Source organism: Gambusia affinis, linkage group LG18, assembly GCF_019740435.1.
Source record: "Gambusia affinis linkage group LG18, SWU_Gaff_1.0, whole genome shotgun sequence".
NCBI classification, from domain to species: Eukaryota; Metazoa; Chordata; class Actinopteri; order Cyprinodontiformes; family Poeciliidae; genus Gambusia; species Gambusia affinis.
The window spans coordinates 22,726,016-22,743,344 of NC_057885.1; the positions used below are offsets into that span (position 1 = coordinate 22,726,016).

The window sequence follows — 17,329 nt, forward strand, 5'->3', positions numbered from 1 at the left end:
ATTTTGCAAAATTAAAAGTGTTTTTTTATTATTTAGTCTGATTTAATATTCTAATCTCACATGTAATGTTTTCATTAGTAATTAATTCTACATTGTCAGAAACTACATCTTTATGGACGTTTCATGAACCTCTCAGTTACTGTATCCGGAGATAACATTGCAGACGATCTACAATACTGTAATGTGACACAAAACAAACCAGAAATCTACTTTACATTGTAAGGAAATTAAGAAACATTTCAAAAATCCATAAGTTAATCAATTCGCCCAATGCCTTCTATTGAGATCTTTGGATTTCTGGTCCTTTTCAGTTTTGTTGACTTCAGTCTAATTAGTTTTCCTCTTTCTGATCTTGATGTATCTTCAGGCTCCTATGAACATAAAAAGTTATTGTAAAAATATGACAAACCTTGTCATGTAATTGTCATGTGTTATTTTCAATATTTGTAATGAAAATGTCTTTGCAGGAAAGTCTTATGTAGTGTGGACCACAATGTTTTCCTTAAAACAAAACTTGACTGTTTTGTTGCAGTTTATATGTAATGTTGGTCTTTCTGTATAAGTAAACTAGATCCTCATAATTTGTTGCAGAATGGTAAATTTCTAATTTTGTCTTTAAACACAATGCAACATAGAATCAACAATCAAAACATAACATCAAGTCTGATTACGTCAATAAATTTGCAATTGATTACGTTTCAAATACAACTCTAAACAAGTGGGTTTTTAGTTGAGATTTAAAGGAAGTCAGTGTTTCAGCTGTTTTACAGTTTTCTGGAAGTTTGTTCAAGATTTTTGGTGTATAGATGCTAAATGCCGCTTCTCCTCGTTCAAAATGAATGAACTCAAATTTAATTCTTATTTCTTACATTTGTAAAAATGTCTGAGTCATTGATTTCAACAACAGCTGAAACAATGTAGTTGTAGTATCAGGCTCTTGTCAGTAGGTGGCAGCATGAAGGTGCTTCTCTGTCAGGCCTGCAGGTGGAGACATGATGTGTGGTTGTTGCTGCTGGAGGTGAATCATTCAACAGAAACTCATCACCAGTTTTTCTGAACCCTCCAACTGTTTCTTCCAGTCAACAGCAAGTTCTGACCGCCTGAAAGGTTCTGGACATATCAAGTCTGGAAAAACTGAGAAACTGGACAGAACCAGATTGGTGTGGCGCATGTTGTGGAATAGATGTTAAAGACATTTAGATTCTGCAACAGGAAACCAAGTTCATAACAATACATTGATATTTTATACAGCTGCAGAATGACTTTTGTTTCTTAGCTGGTAGGAAAATCAGTTAAACACTTTTTGTTCCTTTGGGAGGCAGCACAGTGTTTTCCTCTGTTATTTTGTATTTCTAACAGATTTTCTTTGTATGTTTTTAAATGTGTCATTAATAACTTCTCCTTCCTCAGATATTGTAAATATGTAGTATGATATGAACAAAATACTTTAGTAGCTTTAATAAAAGTTATCTCTTCAGTGACCTTTCATGTTTTTACTTCTTTCTTGTTAACTTTAACCTTTTTTCACATTTAGTCAATTATTCTCAATCTTTTCAAGTCAAAACAAGAAATCTTTGTATTTCTCTAAAATATATGTATTCATTCAGTGTTTAACTTTAAAACTGAATCACAACCTACAAAATTACAGCCTGATATAACATTAGACTGTTTTACAAACTAAAAAGATCATACAGAAAAAAATTCATTATAAGTTCCAATATGGTTTTTTGTAAGATTAAATACATTTTGATAACTGACTCCAAGCTCACATTTCAAGTATTTTTTTTCACTATCAGCATTATGTAACATTCTAATCATAAATTATACAAAATCCTCAGACTGAAAGGAAATAAAAGGCTTGGAAACATCTGTGTGTTTGTGTAATTACTTTAATACTGTGATTCACTCACTGAAATATAAGAACCTTTTATTAATTTTGTTAGATATTTAATATAACTGTATGTTTATAGGAGGCTCAAAGCGGAACAATCAAGGGGGAACTAAAAATCGTTTACAGTTTCTTCAGTGCAGCCAAAGTGAAACACGGAAAGCTACGGAGCGCACGAGGTAGCATTAGCTCATCTCAGAAGGTAGTTTGAAAACAGGTTTGGTGTTTTCGGTAAATATTTCCGTGTTTTCGGTAAATATTTCTTCAGTTCAGCCTCAGAGAGAGTTTATCAACGAGCAGGTAACTCCTGCTTAAGAAACATTCACAGAGTTGAAAGAAATCAACGTTAAGATCGAGGAAGAGATGGAGGATCAGCGCAGACTGATGGATTTTACTCGGACACCGAAGATCATCTTACACCGGATAGGTACGAAAAACCTTCACGTTTTACTGATTAATCAGGTTAAAGAGAGTTTTTAGACAGATAAATAATCGTTGTGTTCGGAAACCTATTAAAGAACCCGCTCAAATTGTAAATCTTAAATAGAATGATGTAGAGCTTTTTTTTCCACTGCGCAGCTCTGACTTCAAGGTGTAGTATTAACCAATTGTATAATCAGAAGTAGGTACGATACGGGTGAATAATTAATACAACTGATGCAAAAGTAAAGTTTGTTAATACTGCTATTTATTGCAGTGGCAATAATAATGATGATGATAATAATAATAATAATGCTAAAACAATAAATTTCCCAAAAAAACAGAAGGAGAAAAAAACAAACCAACAAAAACAATTATTATAATAATCAGTGATATGTCAGAATCCAATAGAGTCCATAAAAGGTCCAAAAGCAAAGAGGAAATAATTATTTTCCCCTTGCAATACTCCTTAAGAGTTTTAGTTCATTTCCTGTAGGAAAAATGCAGTTCCGTTTCCTACCACCAGGTGGTGGGTGGGTAGCTCGCCATCTTCCTTCGTCAAAGAAGTGAATCCAAGGAGGAAAAAAACCTGACCTAAAAGGCCAGATAACACACATTTAGTTCATTTATAACATTATATTCATATAAACTAAATGGGGGGACAAGAAGACTGTTAAATACATTCTTCCTATATTTTAACAACCTCCTAAAAATAAAAAAAAGAAATCCTTTTAAAAAATTCCTTTCATAATTCAAGTTCAAAATTAACTAAGTAATATAATTAGCAATCATTACAAACAACTAATATTGGATCAAATCAATCAACTTAAAATGTGATTGATAAAAGTAGCTACAAACTAAATCATATTAGGTACCAAATTCCATTGTTGCACCAACATGGAGTGCAAACACCAATAAGAAATCATGAAAAAATAATCAAATCTAAAATTGAAAAGCAAACCCTTAAATATTAAAGGTGTGGTCTTTAATCCGGCTGCCATTAAGCAAGTAATAAGTTGAACAAATTGATGTGAGCCACTGATTGTCGATTGATTGCTAACGCTAACTACCGGAGCAGAACGAAAATTATTATTATTAGTTTATTTGATAGGGACAGACATACATCGACATAGACAAACTGAAAGAAAACAGCAGTCCCATGTTTATGTCACAGTGCAATAGCAAAAGCTAATTCACAGCACTTGTACCTAGAAGGACTTTAAAATAAAATAAAATAAAAAAATACCTCTTAAAGTAATAATCAAACAGACAGAAAAACATCTAAAGTGGCTACAGTTCTGTTTTTGACATAACCAGAGTTTTCTTTGCTTCTTAAACATACTAAAACTGGTTACAGACTTTAAATCAACAGGACGTGAGTTCCAAACTGCAGATCCTCTCACGGACAGAACACTTTGAGCAAAAGTGATTCTTCGAAAGGAAACCTTACAATTTCCATTTGAAGCTGCTCTAGTAGATCTGCTATTGTCCTGCAGTGTATTTATGCAGTCACTTAATGATTTGGGTGCATATCCATTTAAACACTTAAAAATCAATTTTAAAAGATTATAATTTATAAAATTAGAAAAATGCCAAATTTAGCCAAAATGTGACAATGGTGGAATCTGGTTGGCTTTTGATATAAAACTTTCAAAGCCCGATTATAGAGACTTGCTAATGGTCTGAGTGAAGTTTGACTAGTCTGAGACCAGACAGTAGCTCCATAGGAAACATGTGAAAGAATCATTGAGTTAAAAAACATCTCTGCACAGTGAAGTGTTAGACAGTTTCTAACAATTTTAAAACAGTTTAGATTTGATCTAACAGTTTTGCTGATTTTATCAACATGGCTCCTAAAATTGAATTGAGCATCCAGAATTATTCCTAGATATTTTTCTTGTGATACTTGGTCTATGGGGTCCCCATTGATCTGAATATCCAATGACTGTAATGATGTTTTCTTGATTGAAAAGCAAAAACATTTTATTTTCTTTGTATTAAGTGTTAAACATGAATCCTCCGTTATTTACTCACCGTCGAGTAATGATTGTCTGAGGAGGTGGATGCAATGGTAACTTGTTCGATTCTGGCAATAGATCACAACCTGGCGAGTGGTTTAACGGGAGGGAAATATTAGCGGCGCTATCAGTGCAAATACTAAACAACATCAGTCAGATGACGTTCAACATTCACCGCAAATCTTCAGGTTTCAAAGACAAAATGACCGATGAGTCGGTTTAAACGCTCTGGTTGTTTTATAAACAACTGACCAGACAGCCAACAATGAGCAGCAGCAATGTTGGGAGGAAAGAGGAGAAACCCGGAAGCACACACGACAATCAGTTTAAAGGGACACATTAAAGGAAGGTGATTGGGTCATGGTGGCCACCTGGGTTACAATGATCAACTTTGACCTGAACTTTTTAGTATTCATCATATAGTAATACTCAGCTATTGTTTGGTGCCGATTTTTTTTTTTACAGAAATAGTTCAGTTAAGAGATCTCAGCCTGCGCCATGATTGAAGAAGTTTTCTCTTTAGTTACTTCCCGAATCATAAGCTGCAATCGGAAGCCATTTAATATGTGATTCATTTCATCACCTGTTTATATGCAACTTGAAGAGCTTGAATCAAACGGTTCATAAATGTTTACCACATTAAATTATGAAATGAGGGAAAACAGCCACTTCCAACTGAACACATTTATTTCAACACAAATGGTTCCTGTTCCTCTGCAGCCTTGCTGAGCTCTTCTCCTGGGTTTCCTCTCCAACTTGCTCCTCTTCTGTAGCCTTTGCTACTCTGGTTTCATGATTTACTTCTGGGGTAAATAATGAAAACACCACAAAGGAATGCAAGGTGAACATTGTACTTACCACACCCAAAGGCAACCGGCTACCACATCACAACAAAATGCATTAACTAGATGATGTCATGGATGTGGACGGTCTCCTCAAGGTGGGAGGATGACTTCCATCTTTCAAGGACTCCTTCCAGCACCCAGATGTGACCCCAAAGGAAGATTAACGAAGCAAACTCAGCATATCTCAAAACCCCGACAGAGTAAAGCACCAAGGAAAAGGATTCACCATAAGGAAAATCAGATGGATCGGTCACTGGATCCCTGGGATAAGCAGAACTGTTGCTTCATTTATCCGCCAGTGTGTCATCGGTCGCAGGCTTGGCAGAGCTTCAGAGGGCTGAGAATGAGTGACCTACCTGCTCAGTGTGTAGAGCGTCTCCTCCCTTCACACAATATGGCGTGGACTGTTTAAGGACTGTTAGCAGTGTGCCGAATGCCTTCAGTCACTCAGTGGTGTTTCATTAAGGACTTTATGAAGTTATGGCTATAGTGAAACCCTGACTGTAAATAATCTGAACAGTCATGACATGTTTTTATTCTGTTGTTAGAAGGTTTTTAAGGTCATCTCTACGTGGGCTATTTTGTTAAAATTATCTCTGTTCTTGTGTAAACCAATCAGTAATAATTTTGTCAGGAGTGTAAATAACCCCAACTTATTTGTTGTAATATTTTTAGTAGTGAACGTTATTTTTAGTTGATACGTTATGGTTGTAAGAGCGTGTTTTTGTAGCTTACACAGTCTTTTTTTGTGTGTGATTGTGCATACAGGTTTACTCCCAGTAAACGTCACTGATCATCAGTAAAGCCAAAATCCTTCATTTAAGGGTGGCGGGGGTTGGCTACAACAATAATCACTCCACTGTTACCAATTCTGCTGCGAATCGCAGGAAAGTAAAGGCTGAGATTTAGTCGTTCTTTTGAAAGTTTGTGTTGAGTGTGTGAGTGAAGCAATGTCTAACAATATCAATGGTTGAGATTAAAAAACCATTTAGTGTTTTGGGTTAGGCATTTTATGTCACTCTTTAATGTGACATATATCTTGTGGCTACATGGACGAAGAAAACGTTTTGTAATATTTGTCAGGAATCCTCTAAGTTAAGCTATCACCATGTTGTTTGCTCACCTGCAGGTCAATAATATCATATTTTGACTCGCATCTGGTTCCATTCTGGTCAGAAGAACCTCATTGGTTGAGTTAATGTTCATTCGTGTAATATTATAATTTTAGAATAACCCAAGAAAATCTTATTTTAATGCATCACAACATTAAAGTGTATTATTCCTTGTTTGATTGACATTTAAAAGGTTTTGTTTTGTCTTTTTGTCCAGATCTCCCACAATGTTGTGCGTTTAAAGAGGAGGAGGTTCTCAATGAAACAGAACCACAGAAGAACCAACTCATCTCTCATAACTCTCCAGAAACTGAGAACCAGGATCAGGAAGGAAGCAATTCTGAAAACCCAGGAAAAAAGAGAAAGGATGAACAGAAACAAAAGGAGAAATATGAGAAAACCAAAGAGCAGAAAGGAAGAACCGACACTGAAAAACAAAAAACACACAAGAAAGCTAACGCAGGGCAAAAATTATATTCTTGTAAAAGTTGTGATAAAACATTTTCTCAAAACAGTAACTTGATGAAACACATGATAACTCACACTGGAGAAAAACAATTCAGTTGTTCAACCTGTGGGAAAAGTTACAGACAAAAGACTGTTTTAATTGATCACTTGAAAATTCACAGAGTTGAGAAGCCTTTCTCTTGTGGATCGTGTGGAAAACGTTTTTCTCAAAAAGGTCATTTAAATGTTCATATGAGAATTCACACGGGTGCGAAGCCTTTCTCTTGTGGGACGTGTGGAAAAAGCTTCTCTCGAAAAGATCATTTAAATGTTCATTTGAGAATTCACACAGGTGAGAAGCCTTTCTCTTGTGGGACGTGTGGAAAAAGTTATAGTGAAAAAGGGACTTTATCTCATCACTTGAGAATTCACACAGGTGCGAAGCCTTTCTCTTGTGGGTCGTGTGGAAAAAGTTTTTCTCAAAAAGGTCATTTAAATGTTCATATGAGAATTCACACAGGTGCGAAGCCTTTCTCTTGTGGATCGTGTGGAAAAAGTTTTTCTCAAAAAGGTCATTTAAATGTTCATATGAGAATTCACACGGGTGCGAAGCCTTTCTCTTGTGGGACGTGTGGACAGTGTTTCACCCACAAATCTAGTTTAAATGGACATATGAGAATTCATACAGGTGCGAAGCCTTTCTCTTGTGGGACGTGTGGAAAAAGCTTCTCTCGAAAAGATCATTTAAATGTTCATTTGAGAATTCACACAGGTGAGAAGCCTTTCTCTTGTGGGACGTGTGGAAAAAGTTATAGTGAAAAAGGGACTTTATCTCATCACTTGAGAATTCACACAGGTGCGAAGCCTTTCTCTTGTGGGTCGTGTGGAAAAAGTTTTTCTCAAAAAGGTCATTTAAATGGACATATGAGAATTCACACAGGTAAAAAGCCTTTCTCTTGTGGGTCGTGTGGACAGAGTTTCACCCACAAACGCAGTTTAAATGGACATATGAGGATTCACACAGGTGCGAAGCCTTTCTCTTGTGGGACGTGTGGAAAAAGTTACAGTGAAAAACGGACTTTAACTGATCACTTGAGAATTCACACAGGTGAGAAGCCTTTCTCTTGTGGGACCTGTGGAAAAAGTTTCACCCAGAAATCAACTTTAAATCGTCATATGACAATTCACACAGTTGAGAAACCTTTCTCGTGTGGTAGTTGTGGAAAAGGTTTCAGTTACAGAAGTAATTTATCTCGTCACATGAAGACTCACTCTGATGAGAAGCCATAGGTCCAAAAAAATCCGATCCAATTTGGCATCTGATCTTATGGAATATCTGGTTTGATGATGTAAACAGCAAGTAGAAAATGTTAAAGTCAACAGATTCTTGCAGGCTGCTAGTGATTCACTGTGTCTTTCACTGTCTGACCAAGATCAACCTGAGGTCTACTTCTACCTACCAGATTGTTTTCCTTAATCCAGTTTGTTGTTTTAATTCTCAGTCGTATTTGTACTTAAAATCCCATCAGTATCCCATTAGATACTGAAGTTAAAGAGAGGAACACATTCAGAAAGGATTCATTTCTGTGCATTTCAGTTTTTATGGAGTTCTGTACATTGTAGAATAATTGAGTTTATCTTTTACATTTTTGACGTTTCTGTGTATGACTGGATGTAAAATACTTTAGAAATAGAAGCAGTGAAATGTTCTTGTTTTTCCATAAATTAAACTCTATTATGTTTGTTTGAAAAAAAAAAATCCTCATTAATAATTTTGATCTGGTCAGATTTTGATTTAGAGCTAACCACAGAGAGGTTTTTATTTTCCCAAATGTTTGTCATTGTTCTACTTTGATATGAGAAGCAAAGTATGTTATTAAAAAGGTATGTTTAAATCTTCACTAGTATTTTGAGCAGAATATGCTTTTTAATAAATGTTGATTTGAATGAATATTGATGGATTATTCAGTGATTCTCATTGTCATTAACTGTTGCCATATTTTTAAATGTCAGCTTTAAGTAAAGCATATGAAGATTCTTGCAATAACAATAAAACATGAGTTTTTACACAAATTGAATTTTTCATTTCTTCAAAATCAGAATTCAAGACAGTTTTTAAAAAGGTCACATTCTGTATAATTTTACAAAATTAAAGGTATTTTTTACTATTTAATCTGATTTAATATTCTAATCTCACATGTAATGTTTTCATTAGTTATTAATTTTTCATTGTCAGAAACTACATCTTTATGGACGTTTCATGAACCTTTCAGTTACTGAATCCAGAGATAACATTGCAGACGATCTACAATACTGTAATGTGACACAAAACAAACCAGAAATCTCTTTTGTATTTGAAAAATATTTTTTTTTAAATCATCAAAAATCCATAATTTAATCAACTTGCCCAATGCCAATAATTGAGAGTTTTGGATTTCTGGTACTTTTCAGTTTTGTTGACTTCAGTCTAATTAGTTTTCCTCTTTCTGATCTTGATGGATCTTCAGGCTCCTATGAACACAAAATGTTCTTGTAAAAATATGACAAACCTTTTCATGTAATTGTCATGTGTTATTTTCAATATTGGTAATGAAAATGTCTTTGCAGGAAAGTCTTATGTAGTGTGGACCACAATGTTTTCCTTAAAACAAAACTTGACTGTTTTGTTGCAGTTTATATGTAATGTTGGTTTTTCTGTAGAAGTAAACTAGATCCTCATAATTTGTTGCAGAATGGTAAATTTCTAATTTTATCTTTTAAAACTGATCCATTGTCCACATATGAAGACATATTTTTTTCTCATTAACTACTATATAAATATATTAACATAGTTTTACTCTTCATACATCATTCGTAGTGATGCTGGACTGAGAAATACTGAAGGAAAAACATCTTCAAGAGTTTAAACACATTAAATACAGGATTTTTTTGGTTTTACCAAAATCAAATCAAATCAAATTTTATTTTTATAGCACATTTCAGCAGCAAGGCATTTCAAAGTGCTTTACATCAAATCAACCACAAAAACACAAAGCAACATAGAATCAACAATAAAATCATAACATCAAGTCAGATTCCGTCAATAAATTTGCAATTGATTACGTTTCAAATAAAACTCTAAACAAGTGGGTTTTTAGTTGAGATTTAAAGGAAGTCAGTGTTTCAGCTGTTTTACAGTTTTCTGGAAGTTTGTTCCAGATTTTTGGTGTATAGATGCTAAATGCCGCTTCTCCTTGTTCAAAATGAATGAACTAAAATTTAATTCTTATTTCTTACATTTGTAAAAATGTCTGAGTCATTGATTTCAACAACTGAAACAATGTAGTTGTAGTTTCAGTCTCTTGTCAGTAGGTGGCAGCATGAAGGTGCTTCTCTGTCAGGCCTGCAGGTGGAGACATGATGTGTGGTTGTTGCTGCTGGAGGTGAATCATTCAACAGAAACTCATCACCAGTTTTTCTGAACCCTCCAACTGTTTCTTCCAGTCAACAGCAAGTTCTGACCGCCTGAAAGGTTCTGGACATATCAAGTCTGGAAAAACTGAGAAACTGGACAGAACCAGATTGGTGTGGCGCATGTTGTGGAATAGATGTTAAAGACATTTAGATTCTGCAACAGGAAACCAAGTTCATAACAATTTATTGATATTTTATACAGCTGCAGAATGACTTTTGTTTCTTAGCTGGTAGGAAAATCAGTTAAACACTTTTTGTTCCTTTGGGAGGCAGCACAGTGTTTTCCTCTGTTATTTTGTATTTCTAACAGATTTTCTTTGTATGTTTTTAAATGTGTCATTAATAACTTCTCCTTCCTCAGATATTGTAAATATGTAGTATGATATGAACAAAATACTTTAGTAGCTTTAATAAAAGTTATCTCTTCAGTGACCTTTCATGTTTTTACTTCTTTCTTGTTAACTTTAACCTTTTTTCACATTTAGTCAATTATTCTCAATCTTTTCAAGTCAAAACAAGAAATCTTTGTATTTCTCTAAAATATTTGTATTCATTCAGTGTTTAACTTTAAAACTGAATCACAACCTACAAAATTACAGCCTGATATAACATTAGACTGTTTTACAAACTAAAAAGATCATACAGAAAAAATTTCATTATAAGTTCCGATATGGTTCTTTTGTAAGATTAAATACCTTTTGATAACTGACTCCAAGCTCACATTTCTTGAGTATTTTTTTTCACTATCAGCATTATGTAACATTCTAATCATAAATTATACAAAATCCTCAGACTGAAAGGAAATAAAAGGCTTGGAAACATCCGTGTGTTTGTGTAATTACTTTAATACTGTGATTCACTCACTGAAATATATGAACCTTTTATTAATTTTGTAAAATATTTAATATAACTGTATGTTGAGAGGAGGCTCAAAGCGGAACAATCAACGGGGAACTAAAAATCGTTTACAGTTTCTTCAGTGCAGCCAAAGTGAAACACGGAAAGCTACGGAGCGCACGAGGTAGCATTAGCTCATCTCAGAAGGTAGTTTGAAAACAGGTTTGGTGTTTTCGGTAAATATTTCTTCAGTTCAGCCTCAGAGAGAGTTTATCAACGAGCAGGTAACTCCTGCTGAAGAAACATTCACAGAGTTGAAAGAAATCAACGTTAAGATCGAGGAAGAGATGGAGGATCAGCGCAGACTGATGGATTTTACTCGGACACCGAAGATCATCTTACACCGGATAGGTACGAAAAACCTTCACGTTTTACTGATTAATCAGGTTAAAGAGAGTTTTTAGACAGATAAATAATCGTTGTGTTCGGAAACCTATTAAAGAACCCGCTCAAATTGTAAATCCTAAATAGAATGATGTAGCGCTTTTTTTTCACTGCGCAGGTCTGACTGCAAGGTGTAGTATTAACTAATTGTATAATCAGAAGTAGGTACGATACGGAGTTTGATCAGGGTGAATAATTAATACAACTGATGCAAAAGTAAAGTTTGTTAATACTGCTATTTATTGCAGTGGCAATAATAATGATAATAATAATAATAATAATAATAATAATAATAATAATAATAATGCCAAAACAATACATTTCCCAAAAAAACAGAAGGAGAAAAAAACAAACCAACAAAAACAATTATTATAATAATCAGTGATATGTCAGAATCCAATAGAGTCCACAAAAGGTCCAAAAGCAAAGAGGAAATAATTATTTTCCCCTTGCAATACTCCTTAAGAGTTTTAGTTCATTTCCTGTACGAAAAATGCAGTTCCGTTTCCTACCACCAGGTGGTGGGTGGGTAGCTCGCCATCTTCCTTCGTCAAAGAAGGGAATCCAAGGAGGAAAAAAAACCTGACCTAAAAGGCCAGATAACACACATTTAGTTCATTTATAGGCCTGTCACGATAGCACATTTTGCTGAACGATTAATTGTCTCAAAAAACTATTTCGATAGACTATAGTATTGTTTGAAAACCTTTTTACACTGATTTAATGGAAATGATGTAATAATACATGCGATTTCCTGCCAAAGATAGATACAGTTTATTTTAAAAAAACACCCAACACTGGAACTGATAAACAAAAAAAACAAAACAACCAAAAATAAAATTGATTCTCTGTCTCCATTAACAAAAATGTACTTGAATAAAAACGAAATAACATAAAGCCAAAGTGTAAATAAATACTGCATTCAACCAAAAGAGTGCAAATTATAATGTCTGTTTATCATATTGCCCTTCAGTAATCATTAGATTTAAATAGAGAAGATGGAACATCGACTATCTGATGCAAGTTCACATTACACGTTAGTTCACACCTACATTTTACCCTTAAGACAATCTTAGAACTTTGATCGTTCTAAGATTGTCTCTTGTGATCATCCTGTAGTACTGTACGGTAGATCGTTGTGGTCCCTCGATCTAAATCAGGGGTTTTCCCCACTGGGATTGTTACCGCAGCCTGTTGAATGTGATAGGTAGCCAATCAGAAAGCCGGATTCTCCTCCGTGTTTTCTGAGGGGAAATTACAGAGGGGAATCCCAAACAGCTGACAAACCCGAAATCCAGCGGACATTGGAGATGATATGTGGAAACAACATTAATGTTTATAAAACATTTCGTACAAAGAATATAGAAATGACGAGGGGAGGAGTTGGAGCGAAATCGCTACGTTGATGAACCCGGTAACTTTTCAGCTGTTCTTCGTTAACGTGACATAAATAGATTATAATGAATTTCATTCAGTCAGGACGTTACGCTGACACTAGAGCTACATGCACTGCAGGGAGATTGTAGTAAAGCATTGATTAATGCCTGGGTTTAAAATGAGTTCACTGGACTTATAGCCATTATGTTGTGCCCATTGTTGGACACCACACGGCCCGATTGTACCCGATGGAACCGTTATACCTAGGATTTCTGTCGGCTAATGTGTGATCTCAGATTTTGAAAATTGCCGACAATCGACTGACAGCACTAAGATGGTGTCATGTGCGCTGGACATTACACTAAGGAAATGAGGAAGGGAGGGTCAGTGGAGAGCAGCAGAGTTGAGCCTTTTTTCATTTAGCGTTATCAACGGAAAGAGAAAAAGGCCGGAAGAGACGATAACGGCGATAATTAAAAGGACGTAGATAGTTTTAATTTATTGTACGATTAATCGATTTCTCGTTTATCGCAACAGGCCTATTCATTTATAACATTACATTCATATAAACTAAATGGGGGGACAAGAAGACTGTTAAATACATTCTTCCTATATTTTAACAACCTCATAAAAATAAAAAAACGAAATCCTTTTAAAAAGTGCACTTCATAATTCAAGTTCAAAATTAACTAAGTAATATAAGAGCGTGTTTTTGTAGCTTACACAGTCTTTTTGTGTGTGATTGTGCATACAGGTTTACTCCCAGTAAACGTCACTGATCATCAGTAAAGCCAAAATCCTTCATTTAAGGGTGGCGGGGGTTTGCTACAACAATAATCACTCCACTGTTACCAATTCTGCTGCGAATCGCAGGAAAGTAAAGGCTGAGATTTAGTCGTTCTTTTGAAAGTTTGTGTTGAGTGTGTGAGTGAAGCAATGTCTGACAATATCAATGGTTGAGATTAAAAAACCATTTAGTGTTTTGCGTTAGGCATTTTATGTCACTCTTTAATGTGACATATATCTTGTGGCTACATGGACGAAGAAAACGTTTTGTAACATTTGTCAGGAATCCTCTAAGTTAAGCTATCACCATGTTGTTTGCTCACCTGCAGGTCAATAATATCATATTTTGACTCGCATCTGGTTCCATTCTGGTCAGAAGAACCTCATTGGTTGAGTTAATGTTCATTCGTGTAAGATTATAATTTTAGAATAACCCAAGAAAATCCTGTTTTTATGCATCACAATATTAAAGTGTATTATTCCTTGTTTGATTGACATTTAAAAGGTTTTGTTTTGTCTTTTTGTCCAGATCTCCCACAATGCTGTGTGTTTAAAGAGGAGGAGGTTCTCAATGAAACAGAACCACAGAGGAACCAACTCATCTCTCATGACTCTCCAGAAACTGAGAACCAGGAACAGGAAGGAAGCAATTCTGAAGACCCAGGAAATAAGAGAAAGGATGAACAGAAACAAAAGGAGAAATATGAGAAAACCAAAGAGCAGAAAGGAAGAACCGACACTGAAAAACAAAAAATGCACAAGAAAGCTCACGCAGGGCAAAAATTATATTCTTGTAAAATTTGTGATAAAATATTTTCTCAAAACTGTAACTTGATGAAACACATGATAACTCACACTGGAGAAAAACAATTCAGTTGTTCAACCTGTGGGAAAAGTTACACACAAAAGACTGTTTTAATTGATCACTTGAAAATTCACAGAGTTGAGAAGCTTTTCTCTTGTGGATCGTGTGGAAAAAGTTTTTCTCAAAAAGGTCATTTAAATGTTCATATGAGAATTCACACAGGTGAGAAGCCTTTCTCATGTGGAACCTGTGGAAAAAGTTATAGTGAAAAAGGGACTTTATCTCGTCACTTGAGAATTCACACAGGTGCGAAGCCTTTCTCTTGTGGGACGTGTGGACAGTGTTTCACCCACAAATCTAGTTTAAATGGACATATGAGAATTCACACAGGTGCGAAGCCTTTCTCTTGTGGGACGTGTGGAAAAAGCTTCTCTCGAAAAGATCATTTAAATGTTCATATGAGAATTCACACAGGTGAGAAGCCTTTCTCATGTGGAACCTGTGGAAAAAGTTATAGTGAAAAAGGGACTTTATCTCATCACTTGAGAATTCACACAGGTGAGAAGCCTTTCTCTTGTGGGTCGTGTGGAAAAAGTTTTTCTCAAAAAGGTCATTTAAATGTTCATATGAGGATTCACACAGGTGCGAAGCCTTTCTCTTGTGGGTCGTGTGGAAAAAGTTTTTCTCAAAAAGGTCATTTAAATGTTCATATGAGGATTCACACAGGTGCGAAGCCTTTCTCTTGTGGGACGTGTGGAAAAAGTTACAGTGAAAAACGGACTTTAACTGATCACTTGAGAATTCACACAGGTGAGAAGCCTTTCTATTGTCGGTCGTGTGGAAAAAGTTACAGTGAAAAAGTGACTTTAACTCGTCACATGAGAATTCACACGGGTGAGAAGCCTTTCTCTTGTGGGTCGTGTGGAAAAAGTTACAGTGAAAAACTGACTTTAACTCGTCACATGAGAATTCACACAGGTGAGAAGCCTTTCTATTGTCGGTCGTGTGGAAAAAGTTACAGTGAAAAAGTGACTTTAACTCGTCACATGAGAATTCACACGGGTGAGAAGCCTTTCTCTTGTGGGTCGTGTGGAAAAAGTTACAGTGAAAAACTGACTTTAACTCGTCATATGAGAATTCACACGGGTGAGAAGCCTTTCTCTTGTGGGACGTGTGGAAAATGTTTCTCCCAAAAAAGTAGTTTAAATGGACATATGAGAATTCACACAGGTGCAAAGCCTTTCTCTTGTGGGTTGTGTGGACAGAGTTTCACCCACAAATGCAGTTTAAATGGACATATGCGGATTCACACAGGTGAGAAGCCTTTCTCTTGTGGGTTCTGTGGAAAAAGTTTCTCCCAAAAATGTCATTTAAATGGACATATGTGGATTCACACAGGTAAAAAGACTTTCTCTTGTGGGTCGTGTGGACAGGGATTCACCCAGAAAGACAGTTTAAATCGTCATATGACAATTCACACAGGTAAGAAGCCTTTCTCTTGTGGGACCTGTGGAAAAAGTTTCACCCAGAAATCAACTTTAAATGGTCATATGACAATTCACACAGTTGAGAAACCTTTCTCGTGTGGTAGTTGTGGAAAAGGTTTCAGTTACAGAAGTAATTTATCTCGTCACATGAAGACTCACTCTGATGAGAAGCCATAGGTCCAAAACAAATCCGATCCATTTTGGCATCTGATCTTATGGAAAATCTGGTTTGATGATGTAAACAGGAAGTAGAAAATGTTAAAGTCAACAGATTCTTGCAGGCTGCTAGTGATTCACTGTGACTGTGTCTTTCACTGTCTGACCAAAATCAACCTGAGGTCTACTTTTACCTACCTGATTGTTTTCCTTAATCCAGTTTTTTGTTTTAATTCTCAGTCGTATTTGTACTTAAGATCCCATCAGTATCCCATTAGATACTGAAGTTAAAGAGAGGAACACATTCAGAAAGGATTCATTTCTGTGCATTTCAGTTTTCATGGAGTTCTGTACATTGTAGAATAATTTAGTTTATCTTTTACATTTTTGACGTTTTTGTGTATGACTGGATGTAAAATACTTTAGAAATGGAAGCAGTGAAATGTTCTTGTTTTTCCATAAATTAAACTCTATAATGTTTGTTTGAAAAAATTTTAAAAAATAATTTTGATCTGGTCAGATTTTGATTTAGAGCTAACCACAGAGAGGTTTTATTTTCCTAAATTTTTGTCATTGTTATACTTTGATCGGAGAAGCAAAGTATATTATTAAAAAGTTATGTTTAAATCTTCGCTAGTATTTTGTGCAGAATATGTTTTTTAGTAAATGTTGATTTGAATAAATTTTGATGGATTATTCAGTGATTGTCATCGTCATTAACTGTTGCCATATTTTTAAATGTCAGCTTTAAGTAAAGCATCTAAAGATCCTTGCAATAACAGTAAAACATGAGTTTTTACACAAATTGAATTTTTCATTTCTTCAAAATCAAAATTCAAGACAGTTTTTTAAAAAGGTCACATTCTTTATCATTTTACAAAATTAAAAGTATTTTTTATTATTTAGTCTGATTTAATATTCTAATCTGAAATGTAATGTTTTCATTAGTTATTAATTAATTCTACATTGTCAGAAACTACATCTTTATGGACGTTTCATGAACCTTTCAGTTACTGAATCCAGAGATAACATTGCAGACGATCTACAATACTGTAATGTGACAAAAAACAAACCAGAAATCTCATTTACATTATAAGGAAATTAAGAAACATTTCAAAAATCCATAAGTTAATCAACTCGCCCAATGCCTTTTGTTGTTAAGGGTGTTGGATTAATGATCCTTTTCAGTTTGTTTAACTTTAAAACTGAATCACAGCCTACAAAACTACAGCCTGATATAACATTGGACTGTTT

General features: G+C 35.0%; 3 protein-coding genes across 8 annotated transcripts in view; all 3 read left to right on the forward strand.

Moving 5' to 3' along the window:
- LOC122820934 (gastrula zinc finger protein XlCGF57.1-like) overlaps window positions 1-8,722 on the forward strand; it is a 24,128-nt gene extending 15,406 nt beyond the window's left edge. Inside the window, exons 2-3 of one of the 3 annotated variants that reach the window (XM_044098663.1) lie at window positions 2,205-2,315; window positions 6,501-8,719. In XM_044098663.1, coding sequence (XP_043954598.1) covers window positions 2,205-2,315; window positions 6,501-8,020 — 1,631 coding nt within the window. In that variant the 3' untranslated portion in view covers window positions 8,021-8,719. Of the gene's footprint in view, window positions 1-2,204; window positions 2,316-6,500 lie in introns of all 3 variants that reach the window. The other 2 variants (XM_044098664.1, XM_044098665.1) reach the window with 2 other exon arrangements.
- The window catches only part of LOC122820957 (gastrula zinc finger protein XlCGF57.1-like), a 24,226-nt gene extending 7,513 nt beyond the window's left edge, over window positions 1-16,713 (forward strand). Inside the window, exons 1-4 of one of the 3 annotated variants that reach the window (XM_044098709.1) lie at window positions 11,252-11,431; window positions 14,157-14,654; window positions 14,739-14,822; window positions 14,907-16,713. In XM_044098709.1, the coding sequence (XP_043954644.1) occupies window positions 11,368-11,431; window positions 14,157-14,654; window positions 14,739-14,822; window positions 14,907-16,096 (1,836 nt within the window). In that variant the 5' untranslated portion in view covers window positions 11,252-11,367 and the 3' untranslated portion in view covers window positions 16,097-16,713. Of the gene's footprint in view, window positions 1-11,247; window positions 11,432-14,156; window positions 14,655-14,738 lie in introns of those variants that run through there. The other 2 variants (XM_044098710.1, XM_044098708.1) reach the window with 2 other exon arrangements.
- Window positions 2,000-17,329, forward strand: part of LOC122820925 (zinc finger protein 420-like) — a 175,621-nt gene continuing 160,291 nt past the window's right edge. Inside the window, exon 1 of one of the 2 annotated variants that reach the window (XM_044098631.1) lies at window positions 2,000-2,123. The gene's annotated coding sequence lies outside the window, so the exon portion shown is untranslated. Of the gene's footprint in view, window positions 2,124-11,137; window positions 11,261-17,329 lie in introns of those variants that run through there. The other variant, XM_044098632.1, reaches the window with a different exon arrangement.